This window comes from Poecile atricapillus, chromosome 10, assembly GCF_030490865.1.
Source record: "Poecile atricapillus isolate bPoeAtr1 chromosome 10, bPoeAtr1.hap1, whole genome shotgun sequence".
Lineage (NCBI taxonomy): Eukaryota > Metazoa > Chordata > Aves > Passeriformes > Paridae > Poecile > Poecile atricapillus.
Genome location: NC_081258.1, coordinates 8,382,406 through 8,401,634, shown reverse-complemented (window position 1 = coordinate 8,401,634; position 19,229 = coordinate 8,382,406). Strand labels below are relative to the sequence as shown.

Below are 19,229 nucleotides of genomic sequence, written 5' to 3'. Positions count from 1 at the left end.
AGCTTAATACTTCATGAAGCTTCTTCCAACACTGAAATGGATCTTTAATACCCAGAAAAGCTCAGGACCTTTGCTGCGAGGTCTCGCCGGGGGTCCGGGAGGAGCTGCCGCCCCCTGCCCCGCGGGGCCCCGCGCCCGCTCCCTCCCGCTGCTCTCCGCTCCCTTCTCCATTTAATTCGCCCTCGCTGACAATCACACTGACTTGTAGCGCCTGAAATATTTAGCAGATAATCTGAAGCAAGAGAATGACCTTTTCTAACTGGGTAGGCTGACCTTTGAACACTGTAGAAAGAATTTAACATTCAAATACACAGCACCAAACCACAAAGAAATCAGAGCTGCACCTCGCCCGCTCGTGTTGGACACAGTCCTGAGCTGCCCTACTCCTTAAGCAGACAGACTCGCAAGTGGCAATTACGCATATAATTTACAGTTTGCAAAATCTGTTGGGTCTAGCGAGGGGGCCGGTTCCAAATTGCTTTCACAAAGTGCTTGCGCTCGGAGCGGGGAGTTGCGCGTGGGGCAGCTGGAGGTGCAGCGGGGACCCGAACCGAGAGCGCGACCTCCGCCGCCCCGGGAGCTCCCGGCCACGGCACCCCCGGCAGCTCCTGCGGGCCCGCAGAGCTTTGCAACACGCACGGGTCTAAGCATCTCCGTGTTTCAATACTTCCGGAGCCTGAGCGAAAGATCTCAGCCTCGCCTAATCGGCAGTTCCAGGGAGGAGACATCCTGTAGGAAATGCCCAGCGATTCTTCAGCCCGCGTTGCCTATGGGAGATTTGAAAGCATCTCTAAGGGACTACCGTGTTGCTATCATTTTACACGTAGCCTGTGGCAATCCAGCCTTCCGCGGCGATGCCCCCGGCTGTCCGGCAGAGCCGCGGCTCTCGCCCTCACGCACCTCCCTCGGCAGCTCGGAGGGCTCTGCCAGGACGGGAGTCCCCGCGGCGGGATCCGCTGGCCGGGGCCTCTCCCTCCCTGCCCTTCCCCGACATCGCCACCCGCCTCCACCTCAGGCCCTTTCCCGAAGTAACATCTCCCCTCACAAGCTAACCCGATGTGATGGATAACCAGGGGGACGGGAGCCAGGGCAGGCAGCAGGCTAAATGCGCCTTTTTATTAACTTCTTGTAAAGTAATAGCTCCATTTTAGATGTCACTCCTGTCAAACAACAGCCGCACAATAGCGTGTGATGGGCTCTTCCCGGTGCCGGAGCTGCAGGCGGCACACTGCAGCCGGGCACGCCGCACTGCCGGAGCCGCGGGCTCGCTGCCACCAGCGAGGGGGCGAAGGGGAGCCACGGAGGACCAGGGGCAGCACCGTGTTCCTTTTACCCCATCGGGACCCATTCAGATCCCAAACAAAGCCGGGAAGCCGGGATTCAGGCTTATCCAAGCCACCGTGTCCTGGAGAGGGGCCGCACGGCTCCTCCGCGGGGGACGCTCTCCGGGCAGCCAGCACCGCACACGGGAAAACCCCGGCAGACGGGGGCAGGATGGGCCTGGGCCGGCAGGCACGGCGGGGCCGAGGTGCGGGACCCAGGCGGGCGCTGCAACGGGGCCAGCCCCGGCTCCCCCGTGGGCACGGGGTGAGAACGGGTGCTGCTCCAGCGCTGTCGCCCCCGCCTCGGTGCCCGGCCGAGCGGGAGGAGCACAGCGGCCCCGCCGGCTGCGGCTGTGGCTGCTTGCGGGGCTCCGTCGGGGGCGGGCACATGCGTACAAGCAGCTCATCCAGGCAAACACCCCTCACATCTTAAATGAGCTTCATTTAGCAGCAGCCGCTTCAGTCGAGCTGGGAACCGCTGGGCTGCGCTCCGAGCGCCGTGCGGGGAGCCCCCCCGACAGGCCAGCCTCGACGGAGCCCGCCGCGCCCCGCTCTCCATGGGACTGAGCGCGGCGGCGGCTCCGCGCTCGGGCGGCGGAGGCTGAGAGCGCCCCGCGGGGGCTCCGGGCATGGCCGCGGGCGGGCGGGGGCCGAGCCGTAGCCGCGGGCACAGCGCCCTCGCGGGGGGCACCGCCGCGGCCATGGAGCGCCGCTGATCGCCGCCGCCGCCGGGAGACAATGGCCCTGCACAAACTCTGCTCGGTGCTGGAAGGTAGGAGCCGCGGGCGGCAGAGCGCCCCGCCGGAGCGGGGAGCGCGGTACCCCCGGCGGTGCCGCCCCTTCGGCCGCCCCGTGCTGCCCGCGGCGCCCTCCCTGCGCCGGAGGAAACTTCGGAGCGGGGGCTGCGCAGGGGCGGCCGCCCCGCTGCTGCTGCCGGGGCTGCTCTTCCCGGGCAGCTGCCCGTGCCCCGCTCCTCCCCATCGCACCGCCCCACGGCCCCGCGTTCCTGCCCGGCGGCCGCCGCTCTCTAGCCCCGCTCTGCCCCACGCGAGACCCAGCGCTGCGGCTCGGGCGCTGCCGGAGCCCAGCCCGGGCCGGGGACCCTCACCCATCCCGGGCTGCCCCTCGTCCCGCTAGCGCGGGCGGGCGGCGGCGACACCTCGGCACCTCGGGCTTGGGGGGTCCCAGCTGCGGGGACACCTCGGCATCTCGGGTTTGGGGATCCCACCGTCGGGGACACCTCGGCTTCGGGGGGGTCCCAGCCTGCAGAAACGTGGGTCACAGTGGCAGCGACTCTACCCCAGTGACCCGTATATTCCCGAGACACAGCGGCAATATCCTACGCTCGTCTTTGCACAGTAAAAATACTCTTTGCTTTCGGGACTCTCCTGACGAGCTGCTCAACACCGTTCAGCTTATCACACTTGTTACCGAGAGCAAGGTCTGTTTTCAGTAAGGTTTTCATAAAATCAGTCACCCGAGTCACAACCCTGACTGGTGTTTACCTGTCCTTTTTCTTCTTGAGGCTTTTAAATCCTGTCTCTAACTTACTTCTGTTCAGAGGTAAACAACCGAGCAAGGCTCCTCATCTGAGCATTTCTTTGTCTGTGCTATTATTTATACAGCTCGACAATGGGCGAGGGGTTGCTGTTAGAAAAGAAGTCTCGATGTAGCACTTAACCTTGTGCCTCAAGAGATTATTTCTAGCATTTTGTATCTTCTTGAGCAATAGCAGCCTTGATGGGGATTCCAGTCTGATGTATTTTTGGTTTTTTTAATGATGATTATTATTTTAAATTATTCTGTTAGGAGATGTTGGTGTGACTGCATGCGTTATTGAAGCCAACAAGGCATTACTGCAGAGTAGAGAACTGTTTTGTGTATACACTGATGTTTTCCCACAGAATCAAAGTTGTAAAGTCTGTTTTAAATCCAGAATGTTTCCATGGGCCATAAAATCCCATGTTCCTGGCATGTAGGACTTTATGTCCTCAGGGTTTGAAAGAATATTTTTCATTTATTAGCATCATAACTGAGAGACAGAAGATACTTGTTCTCAATAAATGTCTGTCTCTCTATATTGTTAATCATTCACTGAGTTTAGACAATGTAGGAACATATGGTTTACATGGGAAAGACTGGGCATTTATATTCTTTTTCCTACTGCCTCTTTTAAGTAACATATTTAAATGTCAGAAGCCACTAAAAAACAACCATAAAATACAACTGTTGTATCTACTACTTAAATACTTTATACACATGCAGATTTAATTATGTTTCAGAAATATGTGATTGCTGCAAAATTGACTGTACAGGTTTTCCAATGAACAGACCTGTATCTGTATATTTTTTACAATAACACTAATGTCCATGTAAAAAGTCCCTCTACAGGAAGTTTTTTGTATTATTCATAATCCATAAATTGCACAAAGCTATTAGTCAATAAGCTGTTGGTATTCTAAACGCATCCCTTGCCATGACTACAGAAACAACCTATCATTACTTAGCATCATACACTCCCTTTTATCTCTGCTTCACTAGAAGTCATTACATAGTCCCATTATTACACCTAATCAGAAACAAAAAAGTATATTCCTGTAGATAGAAGTATAGATTTAGTTCCAGAAGGAAACTGCTGGGAATAAAATTCAAAGTAACTGTCCATATTTTACAAATTGAGTCTTAAATTCTGGATGGAAGCCCTACTTACAGTGGCAGTAATTTATTTTTATTTTTTCTCCATACAAATAGCTTCGTGTGCAGAACTGGGTGTGTTCTGCTAAGCCACATATGAAGTACCATGAAGTTCAGTGTATCATGAGAAGTTATATTTTATTTAATACTTCTTAGAAACAGTTTAATCTATTCTTAACATGGAATGTTTGTATACATTTCTGTTGTCCACAAAGATTCTATTTTGTGGCTGTGTTACCTTAGGGCAGAAAAAAGCCCATCATACTTTGTGGCAGTTGGAATTTCTTATATTAAGCTTGTTCAGAGCTATAATTCTGTTCTTCTTCAGCTATCAAGATCAAGGGCTATTTAAATAAACATCTTAATGTAATTCTTTGCCTCTGTCCGTAGTGTTCAGCAAAACTTTTAAAAGTCTCATCCTAGGTCCCATCATCCTACATGGATTCTTTGCTCTCTTCCAGCTCTCCCAGGGAGCAGTGCTGAGTGGCAGCGCTGCTGGAGCACGACAGCCCTGAGATTTCAGTGGCTGCAGCTTTTGCTGGAGTGGAGCCCAGCCAATGCCCACCTGCTTTCTCAGTGGGGTCTGTAACCTCTTGGAGGCCAGGAGCTTGCTGCATTTGGGCTGTTGGAAGACAAAGCCTCCTGCCTTCAGTTCTCAATGACATCTTAAACACATTAGAATCCTTCCCTAAGCCTGGCACAGCTTGCAAAATGCAACTGCTCTACAACAATAAAGCACCATAACCCTCCACTTCTTTAGAGAGAAAAGCAGCTGCTTTCATAATAAAGCTATGCCCCTGTAATGCTTAGGAGGTAAATATACCTATCTTGAATTTCCTCATACCTGGTATTCCCTCAAAATGTGTTTGCGAAGATCTTGTTCCCATGCTTCAAATATGCTTCCTCTTCCATTTCCATATGCTATTATTTGCTTAAAAAAACTGTACAAGCTGTCAGTTAAATCCTTCCTCTACATTAGTTTTGGTCTCTTTCAGTTAATATATTGGATTAATTTAAAAAGCCAAAAAGAGAATTCTGTATCTTCTGACCCAATAATTCAACAAGCAGCCAGGACAAGAAGAAACTACCGCTACATTCCCAACCTTCCAGTGGACTACAGAATTATTTCCAACTGCATCAGGTTGCAAGAATGTGGACTGCTATGATTTAACTTCCTGCCATTCTGCTCAGGCTCCTCATTTGCATTTTGGCATGATTTTAACAGTTAATTTCTCACAAACAAGTAGTGTTAGGAAGTAATGTTTCCTTCCACACAAAAGCTAGAAATTATGGCTGCCTGTTTCCAAAACCAAAAGGTATAATAATGCCACAAAAAGCTGAAAAAAAGCAGAAAAAAAGGTAATTCAAAAATCTCCTAACAGTTTCATGATCTATTCATTAAAACAAAAAGCAAAGTAACGACTGTAGAAGCTACAGTTACCCTAATGAAGGCAGTACCAAGTGAAGTCGGAATATTATTTTTTACTTAATAAACAGTGTCTACTTTCTACCTCTTCTGCTGCACTGAAAAAAAGTGAGGCCCCAAACTGCTTGCAGTGCTGAGCAGTTCAGCAGAAGTAACTCAAATAACTGCAGAACAGGATTCAAAAAGCTGCAATGTTAAGGCAAGTATTTGGTGGTATTATGCCTTGCTCTGAATACACATGCAAACTTCATATTCAAAATATACCACTCTGCAACATAACTTCAAACACATTAACTCCCTCTTTTTCCTAAAACATAGTTGACCATGACTACTAAAATTTTTACAGAACAAGCTGGTTACAATTACATTGATATTAATAGCTAATGTCAGTGTGTAAATCAGGTGGCTGTAATATGGCTATAGCCAGAGTATGGAATAACATTAGATTGAAGCTAAAGGAGCTACTAAATTATGTATCCCTATCTAATGAAAAAGTTAAGATTTTCAGCATCTTCCTTAAGGTTTAATTCACAAGGAGAGATTAGACAGAAAAATTACCCCTGAAGTAAAACTTTAGAAGCTATTCATCATTTATGAACCTGTCAGAAAGTCACAATTTAATTCACTGCAAAAATGAAGAGAGCTGCTAATTGCACATACTCTAGTATGTGTAGTTTATGTACAAAACAAACCCAGCACTAGGAGTATAACCTGTCTGGACTGAAGCAAAATTTTAGTGTCTTGGATTCAAGTTGGGGTTCTAACACTGCAAACAAGCTTGCTGCATGTCTGCCTTGTACACTCCAATTTGGTTTTTTAATTAATGAAGCACTTACAGTCTAGGACAACTTAAACAGCTTGCTGCCTCTGTCAGCAAAAGACTGGCAACTGCCACCTCCAGTACTGCAAGATAAGGGGTTGGGGAGTGTAAATTTTACAACAAAAATCAGCAGGAAACTTCTAATGGAAAAAAATCCATATTTCTTTTAGATTATTTCTGTGATTCACTCAGTTTTCTGTTATTACAAAGCTGACCCCACTATGCAGCAGGAAAGGATGGCCAGTATGTTAAGAAATCATTTCACAAAACCTCCTTCTCTATCTTACAGTAAAATTGATGAACATTAAGTTAAGTCTCTTTTTAAGGGACTGAGAGTGAGAAGCTGGAAAAGAGAAAAAACTGTAGTCTGTACATAAATTGTTGCCAGACAAGACAGAAGATTGCAGAAAAGAACTTGAAATATTAATTTCATAATAGACATTCCAGAAAATATTTCCACTGAAAAAATATAGAATATTGCTAATAAATAAGAGAAGATAAAGAAGTCTGGTATAATCTGATTGATTTTTATATCAAAAGTATCACTATCCAATTTCTCTAGGAGTAAGTTATTTCTGGGAAAGATGTATTCAGAATAGTCATGTGCAGCAGGATTACCTCTGTCAGCTAGAGGGAAATCATCTGAACTTGGAAGTCAGTGTACATATTTTAATAAGGTTTTTGAAACCCCTCATCAACATGGTTTGCACATGCAGTCTTCTCATCATTCTCTTGCTGCACACAGCTTGGAGATGAAAAAAAAAGCTCTTCCATATAAAAAGGAAAGTTTCTATTTTAAAAATGAAAGCTATCAGTCTTCTGGCAGAAGTTTTGCTGGCAGACAGACCCAGGGATGGATTGTAAGTAACAGGATGTGGAGCAACTGGTAAAATGAAGCAGCCCACAGCTGCTTATACATTTCTAACGGAGGACAGGATCAGAAATGTTAAATGTTTTGAGCAAACCTAGAGGGGACTCTGTCACAGATCCATCCAAGCATGAATTGTTCTGGAGATGATTTTTATCAAAGGGATGTGGGAGAACTGCACTTACTTCCTGAATCAGTTAACCTGGTTTCTCTGCAGAGATAGAGTCCCAATTTGTTTCTCTGGCAATCTTAAAGAGAGGAATCCCTACTGGAAACAGCTGGAGTGAGATGAAACTCTTATATCTGAGAATAGACCTGAGTGCATTCTGATATCCTGCTGGCAGCTAATGGCTAACAAGATTTGGATCTTAGAAGGCACCAGAGTCACTCTTAATAGCTGGTGAAGCCCACTTCTGCTATCAAGCTTTTGTGAGAAGGATTAAAAATGTGTTGGCAGCTCCACTAGCATGCTCTGGGTAAGATTTAAACCAGCTAAAATATGTTTTGCCTGATGCACACCTTCATCTCAGTACTTTATTCTGTGGCAATCCTGCTGTATGTTCCAATATGAAGAAACCACTGGAGCTGTTAATAGGATAAGTTGTAGGCAGCCACCTTAACTGCTCTTTGATACTCATTTTACCTATCTGCAAATGTTCTGTTGAAACCACAATAGATTAAGGAATGTATACAGACTATGAGCTATAAAAATGTTTGGGATTTAAAAACTGCCGTGTTTTCATCCTCAGCAACAGAATTGTTAGCCTTAAATACAGCAGCGACAGATGCAATCCAGTATTCCTTTTATCAATTAACAAACACAGCAAATGCTAGGAAGAGAGAAAAAAATCTCATTCTTGAAATTTACAGTGTGTGTTTCTGAGCTAAAAATGGCTTGAATCCAAAAGCAGTTAATAAGCTTTTTGAGAGAAAAGGAGGTGACCATCCACACAGAATTACATGAAATCCAATGTGTCTGGACCTGTCTGTCTGAATTGTACAAGTTCTTTACAAGACCACCCACCAGTCAATCACTGACTTTGAATTTGTGCAGCAACTAATCCTTGATCAGAGTCCTTAAAAGCAACCAAAACATGCAACTAATGTTGGCCAGAGAATAGGACAGGATCTAGTAATCATAAATGTCCCCAGCACATAAATAGCTAATATTAATGTTTAGACATGTGAGTAAAAGTGGATATAAAACCTGAAATACTGTGATGAGCAGTTGCTGAAAGTAATGCTAATTTTAGCAGACAGGGAAAATGAGGAGCTAGGTTTAAGAAGAATACATGGAAAAGGAATCATTCCCATAAGGCAAAACAGAGTATGTAATTAAGATCAAGCATTCGTTACTCTAGGCTGTATCTGCCAGAAAGAAGCAGGCATCCTGGCAAGATTTTCCAACATGCATGACCTGTGTGTTGCCAATTACCATCTATCTGGACTATGTGTGTACAAGGTGCTGCCTAATCCAATGAGCTGAGCACAGAGATCCAATGAATCCTGTTTTAAGCAAAGTCTGTCATCTTTATCCCTAGGATTCTGGCTACCACTATGCTAAGAATGTGTAATACTCTGAATGATTAAGTCTTTATTTTTAAAAATGGTGGAATGTTTCACTCTGTTTCTCAGTTGTGCCTGACTGCTCCCCAGTTTGATATTCAGCTTGCCCTGCATGCATAGATCCCCCATTGTCATCACTGAAGACAGACACTGCTCTCAGAGCCACACAGCAAATCGAGTCTGTTGTTTCTGTGAAGATCCCTAGAGCATGCAGAAAGAGCAAGGAAAAGACATATCATAGGGAGCTCAGAGCTGCACTGTATCCCATGAAATCTGAAGAAGATGTTTTGCCAGAAAGTACAAGCATATGTCAGATTTGCAGCCTAAAGCACTTGTTTTTCTAAGCAATATGCCGATTTCTCAGTATTGGGTTAAGCACAAATTTACTGCAAAACTAACTCTATTATTTTAGTTCTTAAAGAGAAGTTAGAGCCACACATTCGTGAGCCTCTCTATGTATACTCCAATCAGAAATTGCCTTATTTTTTTCTTTTTTAGCTTAAATTTATTTTTAAGAATTTAAGCAATACCAACAAAGCACATATTGACTTCTGCAAACAATTCAGAGTTTATTACACCAAGGGCTTATATTATTCCATAAGCCTATTTCAGCAACAGGATAGTAAGAACTTGCATTGTATGTTTAGTGTCTTCACTCTTTAAAATTTATACAGCTGTCTGCAGGCTATGTGATCTAAAATATTTCATGCAAAGAAGTGAAGAAAATGAAAAATCCATGCTTTTAAAAACAGACAGAAGCTTGCTGCTTTTTCTGTATTCCTAGTTCATGCTCACACAGGTAAAAACTATCAGAGCTTTAAATGGCAGTACAAAAGTACTATACAATAATTCATGAAATACAAGTCTGTAGCAAATACCAGATTCATGAATAAAAGAAGCTCCTCAATCTCTGCCTCGGTGTCCATGCTGCTGTTGTCTTAATGATGGCCTCTTCTGCAGGGTACAGATCATGAAGTGGAAGCTCACTGTAAGGTGCAGAAGCACTAATTTTTATTACAGTTATCACCTGAGTATCTCAAAGTTCGTAAGGTCAGTGTCCCATAGCTCAGGATCTTCTGATAGAATTCTCACCATACTTACCCAGTAAAAACAAACCATTCAGCCCTTGAATCCCTTTGATATTCAATGCAATCCTGCACTGTGTGTGCTGTTGCTTACATCAGCAAGCCATGTTCAAGTGGCATTTTTACTCCCTACTTGTGCTTCCTGTACCATAACAGACTCTGGAGCTAAGACTTATCTTTCATCCACACTGAAGAATAGTCATGTCAGAGAGATCTCTAAGAGACTTTAAAAGAGGAAAATAGGAGCAGAGGAATACTGTGTCCCATTGTAAGTTCAGGTGCATAGTAACCATTTGAATTACAGTTTATTAGAAATAACAAGATCATTCTTCATCCTTCTGGAAGTGCTACAAGACTGTTAGTGAAAGTATCTCATGACTGTTCTAATTGTGTCCCTGTCTAACTGTGTCCCTGCTGCAGTACCAGGACGGTGGTTCAGCACTAGCTCTGTACTGAACCAGCTTCCAGGATTTGTCCTAGATATCTTCCTTCTAATGGATTTGTGCTGTCCACATTAGTCTTTGAGATTTGAAATTATTTTTCCAGGAAGTAATATGAATTTAGGACGCCAGGAGATTGCTTTGTTGTTTTTAAAATGTACACAAAAATGGGTTAATGGAGACAGTCTGAAAGGTCTAAAAATATCCTGACTGATTATTTTTTTTCTTTTCATCCTGAATATTGATAGACCTTGTTTTCAGCCCCTAAACTCCTGTTTGCTTTTCCACATTATACTGTGTCATGTCAATGCACTCAGTTTAAGGCAATCCTACCTCAGGCAATCCTTCCCAGTACTCTCAGGAAGAACAGGTAAGTCCTCTCCACCTTATTGCCAGCAGTGTCACACTGATAAGGACAGCACACATCCAGACTATTAGCCAGAGACACCTTTTCTTTATCGTACTGTCACCCAGGATAAAAGTAGTGCTGAAGGAAGACCTTGGAACATTTACTACCTGGGCTACTCTGAATACATCTTAAGGGTTGTTGAGAGCATGAGAAGGATGGGCATTGCCAGGGAAGGGCAGGAAAGAGGTGTAAGAGATTAAAACTGAAGAGGATGGAAAGGGCAGGCAACAAAGAGAAGGTGCCCCATACTATTCCCACTCATCCATATAACATGAAGAAAGGAAGACAGTAAGACAAATATTCAGCCCGTATCTTGTGCAGTTGCCTGCATTTCCATGCTGCTCTGCAAGGAATAGGCACTGTTTGTTTGCATTTACACGCATACAGGCGCTGGACTATTTATAGAAGTGGCACAGCTCTAGTGAAAGCCAATCAGGCTTTCTGAAGTCATTTTAGGGGGGTTGTTTCTTTATCCACATCAGCAAGAAGGGAAATCAATGGTTAGTGTAACAGAACATCTATTCCTATGTTGTTTCCATCAGTACAATCACTGAAATAAATGTAGGTGCATACTGAAATTTGAAAAAAAGCGTACTGTAACAGTGGTAGGTATAGTAAAGACCTGTACTAAATAAAAACCAAAGCAAACCAAAAAACCCCCAATTTTTCACTGTTACTTGAAAGTGACTATTTGCATTCATTTTGTTAGCTGCATGTTAACTTCATTCATATTTCTCTGTGTGTTTGCTTTAAGAAAAATAGTCAAATCTCATTTTCCATTTTGAGAAGCAGCATAAATTGCTCTGTCCTTGTAAAACAGAGGGTGGGAATAGCACATCTTTAGGAAAGGTGAATTCAATAGAACGTACTGACACATGATTTACACAGAATTGGGGAAATTGACTTTATTTTAAAAATAAAAGCCAACTTTGAAGTGTTGCACTAAAACCAGTGTGGAAGAAAAACCAGAAAAAGAGATTGACAACTTTATAACCACCGTCAAGATTCTCTGTTAGGGACAAGAGATCTCAGGAGTACAAATGCAGTGTAAGTTCATGCAATTCATAAACTCAGATATTTCAGTGTAGAGTTTAAACAGAGAAGCTGCAAAAATAAACTGTAAATAAATTTGAAATAATACCATCTATGTAAGGAACAGTAAAAACTAAAACCAGCTGAAAACTGATGTCAATCATATGTGAATAAAGATGGGATATTTGTTTATTTGCTTTAAAGATTAGTGAAGATCCATAACTGAATACCAGTAATGGGTGCTAGATACTTTCTTCTGAAGGAGGAATTTTCAGTCTAGGGTGAGTCAGTAATGATTAGCAGCATCTGCTTTGTATTTGGATAATGACAGATAGTATATTTTTAAGTATATTAATATTGATGAAAATGCAGAATTATTGCAAAGATGGAAATTGAAAAACTACTTAAATCTTCACCTATTCTAACATAATCCATCCCTAAAGATCACATACGCTTCTAAGAACATAGCACTGGTTTGCAAGACCCATATGGTATTTTAGAAAACACCCACAGTTACAAACCTGACTTACACAGGAAAAAGCAGTTGTTGCTGAGGAAAGTTTCAGAGTGAAACACAGTCTACTTCAGTATGGGTAGAGAGAAGAAAGGGCAGCAGAAACATAGATAATAAAACATAAATGCTAGATGGACACTTTCAGGAGCAGACTTTGATTCCTTTTATCTTTTCCCAAGATAATACATCCATGCCAGCGTTACATGAGCATCTGGATCAGTTGAGTCAAGATCACTGGTTTGCAGTCAGTGCGTGCTCACTCTGGAACTCTAAAGGGCTCAAGGTCCAACAGCAACACTGGGAAAACCACAGATGGAAAAAATGCCATTTCAACTGAGCCAGTAAATGCCTGAGCAACAAGGCAGAAAGGCTGGGAAAACAAAAAGAATTTCTTGAATGTGACAATAAAATTCCTGCTGAAATCTTTTTTTTTGCCCTGCAGTGCTAAGGCCATCTACTGACAAGTAGATGAGGAATATGGGAAGGGCCATATCAGGTCACATCAAAGTTCCATCTTGCTTGATATCTTCTTTTACACAGATATAAAAGCAGAATGAGTATAAAAGTAGAGCAAATTATATTTGCCCCAAATACATCCCAGACTTCTAAGAACTTAAGGCTTAAGGGGTTTCTGAAACAGAATTTTCTACCTCAAGGATGCATTATGAAATATGTGCATTTAAAAAAAATAAAAAAAATCTTTGTTTAATTTGATACACCACCTGCTCGCTTTGTCTGACACCCCCTGGTTCTCTACTGGAAGAGACAAGTAGTAGTTGCTCAGTTCTCAATCTCAATGACACTTGTGATTTTGTAACTTGTATCCCATCTCCCCTCAGCCTCCTTCTGTCCAGGGCAGTCCAGGCATGCTTAGCTCGTTCTGTGAAATCCATGGAGGGGTTAAGACCATGCAGTGTCTCCTGTGGTCTGGATTAATTTCCTGGAAGCTGGAGAAGTCTTTTGCACATATTATGCAAATAGAATTTTAGGATAAATATGGTTCATTCTAGCAGTGAAACATCTTGTTTCAGGATATAAAAGTTTTGTAGACACCAGGTACCATGTAAACTCCAGAAAATACTCTTAAATGTCCCCTCTAACAAGGAATTGCTGTTCTCATACACACTTTCTTGAGGAACCTGGAAGAAGGACCAGGAGTGCACATAGACTGCACTGGTTTCATAAGCTGAAATTTTAAAGAAAACACATAAATTAATTACATATTTTTGTATATTTTGAGTTGTTTTGGTCAGTGATGCCAGGATTTGCATGAACTGGGGCTGCAGAAAATGGTCTATAAGTTTGAAGAATTACTGATGTTTTTTTCTGTCCAATTTCTCTTATCAGTGTTGCTTGTAACAATCCTGGTAGTGGAAGGCATTGCCGTTGCACAGAAGACACAAGGTACAATTTTAGTTTGATGATTTTCTCTCATGAAATGGAACAGTTTTAGAACTTTTAATTGAGCAATATAAGTGAAATGTTTGCATTCAGATATTAACAGCTCTTGAATTACCAATATGAACTGTAGTATTTTCCATTTTCCCCCATTTGCTGCATTTTCTCCCAAATGAACAAAGCCATGCAGTCACAAAGAACATGGAAGTTTCACTTTCTCAGGTAAAGTTCTACAGTTTTAGATGTTAGAGGTGGGAAAGAAACCACCACGGAAATTCATGTTTTCTGTATCTGACAACAAGCTTTTCAAATAGTCCACCCACAAACATTTTTGAAGCCTGCTGAGTGGGGAAGGAATCAATTTCACAAACCTTATCTTTTCATATGTGGGATTACCCACACTTAAAGAGAGAAGAATTCCTTGAACTGCCACCTACAGAATTTCCTTGAAAAATTTCTGCAGGAGAGAGAGTTTTCACCCCCATAAATCAAAAAGCTGTCAAGATACTAGTGGAAGGTGATGTAATTTACTGGAGGCATTTAAGACCTGTACCAGAATGGATGTCCTCTCACAGGTCTGCAAATTAAAACAGTGTAAATACAAATAACACTATGAGAATACCCTGTGAGATTTAGGAAATATCTAGCAGAAAATATATATCCTGTGTCTTACTCTTTCAGTTCTGCTGATACCAAGGAGAAGGGCCAAAGGTACTTAAGAATGTCAGAGATCACACTATTCCCAGCCTCTTCTCCATGGATGAGGAAATCGAAACCAAACTCCTGTGAATGATCCAGCAGGAAAGATTACTTTAGTCAAGTGCATAATCTCAGTCACAGAACACATTTCCCTGTACATCTGGAAGAGGAGCTTTGATCCTAAATGTGACCCTGAGCTACCAATGGCAATCTACCTATTGCTAGGAATTTTATTAACTGTCATTGCAGTATTTAGTGTATTTGCATATTGTAATTTGTTCTGTTACAAACATTCTGTACTCCAACAAATTACTGTAAATATATATCCCACTTTAGTATATTCTGGAATCAGGGTCAAAACCAGTGAAAGCTGACAAATATTTCCAATTATATTTCCATGGGAACGGACGTGACATAACCCATAAAATAATGGTATTGGCAGCCACTGCGACTATTTCACTTAGAAAGAAGAGTAGTAAAAACACCTGAACTGAATAGGGTAAAAACAATGAAAAAAAATTACTCCCTCTCCTTTCCAAGGATCTCTGGATATATTTGATATTCAATTTAGGATATACCCCACCAAAAAACTAAGCATAAGATTTTCTTAGATATTAATGAGTGCCTTACCAAGAGGGCTTGCAACCAAAATAAAAACTAAAATAAATTACTTTCCTCTTTATAGGCAATGTGTCATGCCAGAGTTTTACGCTTGCAGAAGAAACTTATTTTATCACTTCCTTTTTTTTTTTGCTTAAGGTGGGCAAAACATTGGAGTGAATCGCATTCCTCCCACTCAGTGTGACAACTGGGTCCGGACCAGTAATGGAGGACATTTTGCTTCACCAAACTACCCAAACATGTACCCACCCAATCAAGAGTGCATCTATATCTTAGAAGGTACGTGCTGTGTTTCTGTTTTGCTTTGCTGTAATCTTATTGTTAAATGGAAAATCGTGAACTGTTAAAACTCATCTTACACTGCTGTAAAGTGTTGTGTGGCTGTGCTGGTAATGTAATGAATTCTGCAGTCATTTACTTGAACAAGAGGCTAAATTTTCTCTCTCTAATAATAACAACAAATAAATAAGAAATGCAAACATTAATAAATAAGGTACGTAGAATATGATATATCCTCAAAGCCAGGAAAAGGAGCAGCATATTTACAGTAATCTATGAAGGTATGGAATTAGTAAGATAAAAACTGTAGCTTGTTATCTTAATATCACTGATAATAGATTGCAAAAGACCAAGGCTGTTTCATATTGCCAGTATTGTTCTATCTCACCAGCAGAAAACCTTTGTGCTATCTTTCATTAATAAAAAAGATATATCTGGCCATAACACTGTACTAAAAATATAGAGATTTGTTAGCACTGCTGAGGTCACTATTAAAATAGTTTGATGAGGACAAAAAAATGTCATTAACTAGAATAAAACTATATTCCAATGAGAATATCTTAAATAAAGGCTGCAAGACTTGAGACACTCCAATTATTTTTCCTCTTATAAGAATGCACCCAAAACCCACTGAAGTCAGCTAAAAATATTAGTCAGCCTAATCATCAGATTCATATCAATTAATTGAAATATTTCAAGTAATGAGGTTTGGTGAGTTTTTATTTATACAGCACAGTAGTGGTTCACAGGTCCCTCCTTTTCACTTGTTCCCGAGCACATCTTGGTTTTGCACCTTGCCCAGGAGTGCCCCAGGGAGCAGCCTGCCCGCCCTGCTGCAGGGCTGGGGCACAGGAGCAGCTCCAGCTCTCCTCAGTCCTTCCACACAAACACTGCGGGTGCCTGAGTGGGGCCAAGGCCCTCCAGAATTTCTAGCCAAGGTCTGCTCCTTCATGCAGACCACTGCCAACATTCACAGCAGCTCCAAATGCGTGTAGCTTGTGTGAGTGAGGCAGAAGGGCTGACGGGAGGGTTGGAGACGCGAGAGTAAATCCTTTTGGCATTCAGGAAAAGCAGGCAGCCTGTGATTCCTCAGTGCTGTCACTCCAGATCCCAGCCAGGATCGGGAAGTTCACGTAGTGCAGCCGATGCCAAGAACAAGGAACACTAAAGCCATTCATACAGGAGAAAGTCTTGGGATCCAAACCACGGATGTGAGAGTCAGGATTTAGGGCTGTGATCCGAAACCTGATGTTGGGCTGCCACAGGCTCGGACTCACCAACATCTGTAGCCACCTGCATAATACTGACACTGCACAATACATGAAGCACTTACACTTCTTTGAATATTCTAATAAAAGATGTCTTCTGAGAAAGGATCTACAAATTTGGACTTCATGTTTAAGAAAGAGTGAGTAGTTCATATCTTTCTCTTTTCCATTCTTTTCTGCATAGCTCAGTTTTTTGTCCTTTTTTATGTATTTTGCTTTCACAGAATTTAATTTATATCTCAATATTTAACTTAGTTTGAATTCCTTTGCATATTTGTTCATGTCTGTTATATGCACTACATTAAATTAATGTGATTTCTGAATTTTCAACAATTAAGATCAGCAAGCAAAAAAATTTGTATGATTCTGTGCAAAAGTATCTTTTAGAAAATAATTTTTAAAATTTTTGTAGCAGACTGCAGAGGTGTTTTGAGAAGCTTCCAGTTTCTTGTTTATCTTGCTGTTTTGGAGGCCTGTCTCTTCATTACTTCATGTCTTTGTGTTTTTTATCAAGATATTCATTTAATCTTTTGCTCAATTTTTTTTATGTCTAGCTGCTCCACGACAAAGAATTGAGTTGACCTTTGATGAACCCTATTACATAGAACCCTCATTTGAATGTCGGTTTGATCACCTGGAGGTTCGAGATGGACCTTTTGGGTTCTCCCCTCTCATTAATCGTTACTGTGGTCTGAAAAGTCCTGCGCTAATTAGATCAACAGGGAGATTTATGTGGATCAAGTTTATTTCTGATGAGGAGCTGGAAGGAAAGGGATTTCAAGCAAAGTACTCATTTATACCAGGTAAAGATGTCTAAAATTCTGACTGAGTTAATGACTATCTGCTCCCATTGAACTCTGTGTGTGTGTGTTGGTCCTCTCAGCCTAGAGCTGCATTTCAGCATGAGCACTTACGGAGGCACAGTGACAATGTCAGGCACAGTCTCAGTCCTGCTAATCCTACAGGGCACTTGGGGAATCTTGACTAAAGGGAATTACAGGTTTGTAGTTTGCTGGTGAGGAAGACAGTTGAGCTTGTTCATGCTGAAGTTTTCAGCAGCACCCCTCCTTATTTCTCTACTTGTACTAGTTTAACCAGTGGTAGGAAAGGAAAGACAGCTTATGCTAAGAGCTGCCTTTTCACCAGCTTCTCTTCTAGGAGTGTAATGCCCTGGACAAAAACACCTGAAGCAACTTCACAGTAGCACTGCAGCTAGATGCAAAAGTGGCATTAATTCTCCATTCTGAAAACCCAGAGCAAATATCTGCACAGTAAGCACGAGCTCTCAGTATAACTGGATTCCCTCAACCCTTGGACTCAGACAACAGAGCTGCTCTTTGCTCAAAGTGCTGTGTAGTTCACAGGTGCAGAGGAGAGGACAATGTGCTGACAGTGCCTTTAGACAAACAAAAATTACATCTGCTCTGTGGAGCTACTTAAACCTGGCAGGGCATCCTTCTTACATGAAAATTTGACCTGATGTCCTTGTGCAGTGCTTGACTATTGTACTTCATAGCTACTACACATGTAGTTATCAGCATTTTATTGTCCTTTGGGACAAAAGGCAATATACAAGTGTCAGCTCTACTACTTCGATAAATGTATACACAAACATAACTTCTTAATGTTATCTTTACCCCTAGAGCACATGAAAACACAATTCATGATTATATATTACTGCTTAGGGATTTAGACTCAGAACCTTCAGATTAACATGGTGACCAGGCCGTTGGGAATTACATGATAAAATGTTTTCACAGGGACAGTACTTACGCATTTTGCTAAATCCATTTCCAAAGCCATTTCATCAACATCACTTTCAAAACTAAATTACCATAGTTGCAGGCTGGAACTTTAAATATACATTTAAACTGTATATTATTTTCACAATAGATTGCAACAACTGAAGGACTGATATTTTTCTTTTCCTTCCTCTTTGTTTATATGAAGTATGGTAAAATATTTTACAGTTGTGAAAATGAAAGGGAACATATGCGCATACTCCTGCTTCATAAAAAAAATCAGCTTACAAAGAAGGTTGAAAACCTTGCAGAATTTTGGATATAGGGATCATAGATTTTCACTATAGGTAAATAAAAAGAGGAGGACAAAGAAGGCATGTTCTGAACTGTGCTGAGTCTTAAGCTCAGGACTGAGGCATTCTAGGGGAAGTGATAAACTTCCTGTACAGAAAAAAATTTTATAGGATTGCAGAAAAAGCAAAACTCTGGACTTTCATTTGGAAAATAACTTTGTACCAAACAAGAGTGCACTTTCTCATGAGCTAGTGCTTTCTTTGCATAGAACAACATTTCATAAACCACATCTAGAACTGTTCTACGTGGCATAATACAAGAGACACAGAGAACAGGGAAAAGTACCTTTAGGATTGAACAGCCTTCTTCACATACTTTTTTAAGAGCAGTTAGCAATTCCAAACTGTTGATATACTCTGCTAAACTCAGTTCAAATTGTTCAGAACTACATAGACAGCAGTCTGATAAAATAAATCTAAATAAGCTTTTTGCACTTTTTGCACAGAAATACTCCCTGTATTCTTGTGGAGCTCCAGCAGTTTCAGTGAAAACTGACATAGTTAAATTCAGAATATAATGTAGGAACAAAATACTGAATAGTAATTCTTGGTGTTATGCTAGAAATCTGAGCTGTCAGGGTAGAATTACCTTTTTTCAGATAAGGTCAATCTTTGTGGAATAATGTTCTCATCTAAAAAAAACTTTGTCTCTATATGCTCCAATTGATTCAATAAACTTTCTGGCAATTTTTT

At 41.8% G+C, this 19,229-nt stretch overlaps 1 protein-coding gene across 1 annotated transcript in view; it reads left to right on the top strand.

Annotated features, from left to right (window-relative positions):
- Positions 1-1,780: 1,780 nt before the first annotated feature.
- Positions 1,781-19,229, top strand: part of NETO2 (neuropilin and tolloid like 2) — a 30,550-nt gene continuing 13,101 nt past the window's right edge. Inside the window, exons 1-4 of the mRNA XM_058846317.1 lie at positions 1,781-2,094; positions 13,524-13,580; positions 15,033-15,173; positions 16,996-17,244. Coding sequence (XP_058702300.1) covers positions 2,061-2,094; positions 13,524-13,580; positions 15,033-15,173; positions 16,996-17,244 — 481 coding nt within the window. The 5' untranslated portion in view covers positions 1,781-2,060. The remainder of the gene's footprint in view (positions 2,095-13,523; positions 13,581-15,032; positions 15,174-16,995; positions 17,245-19,229) is intronic.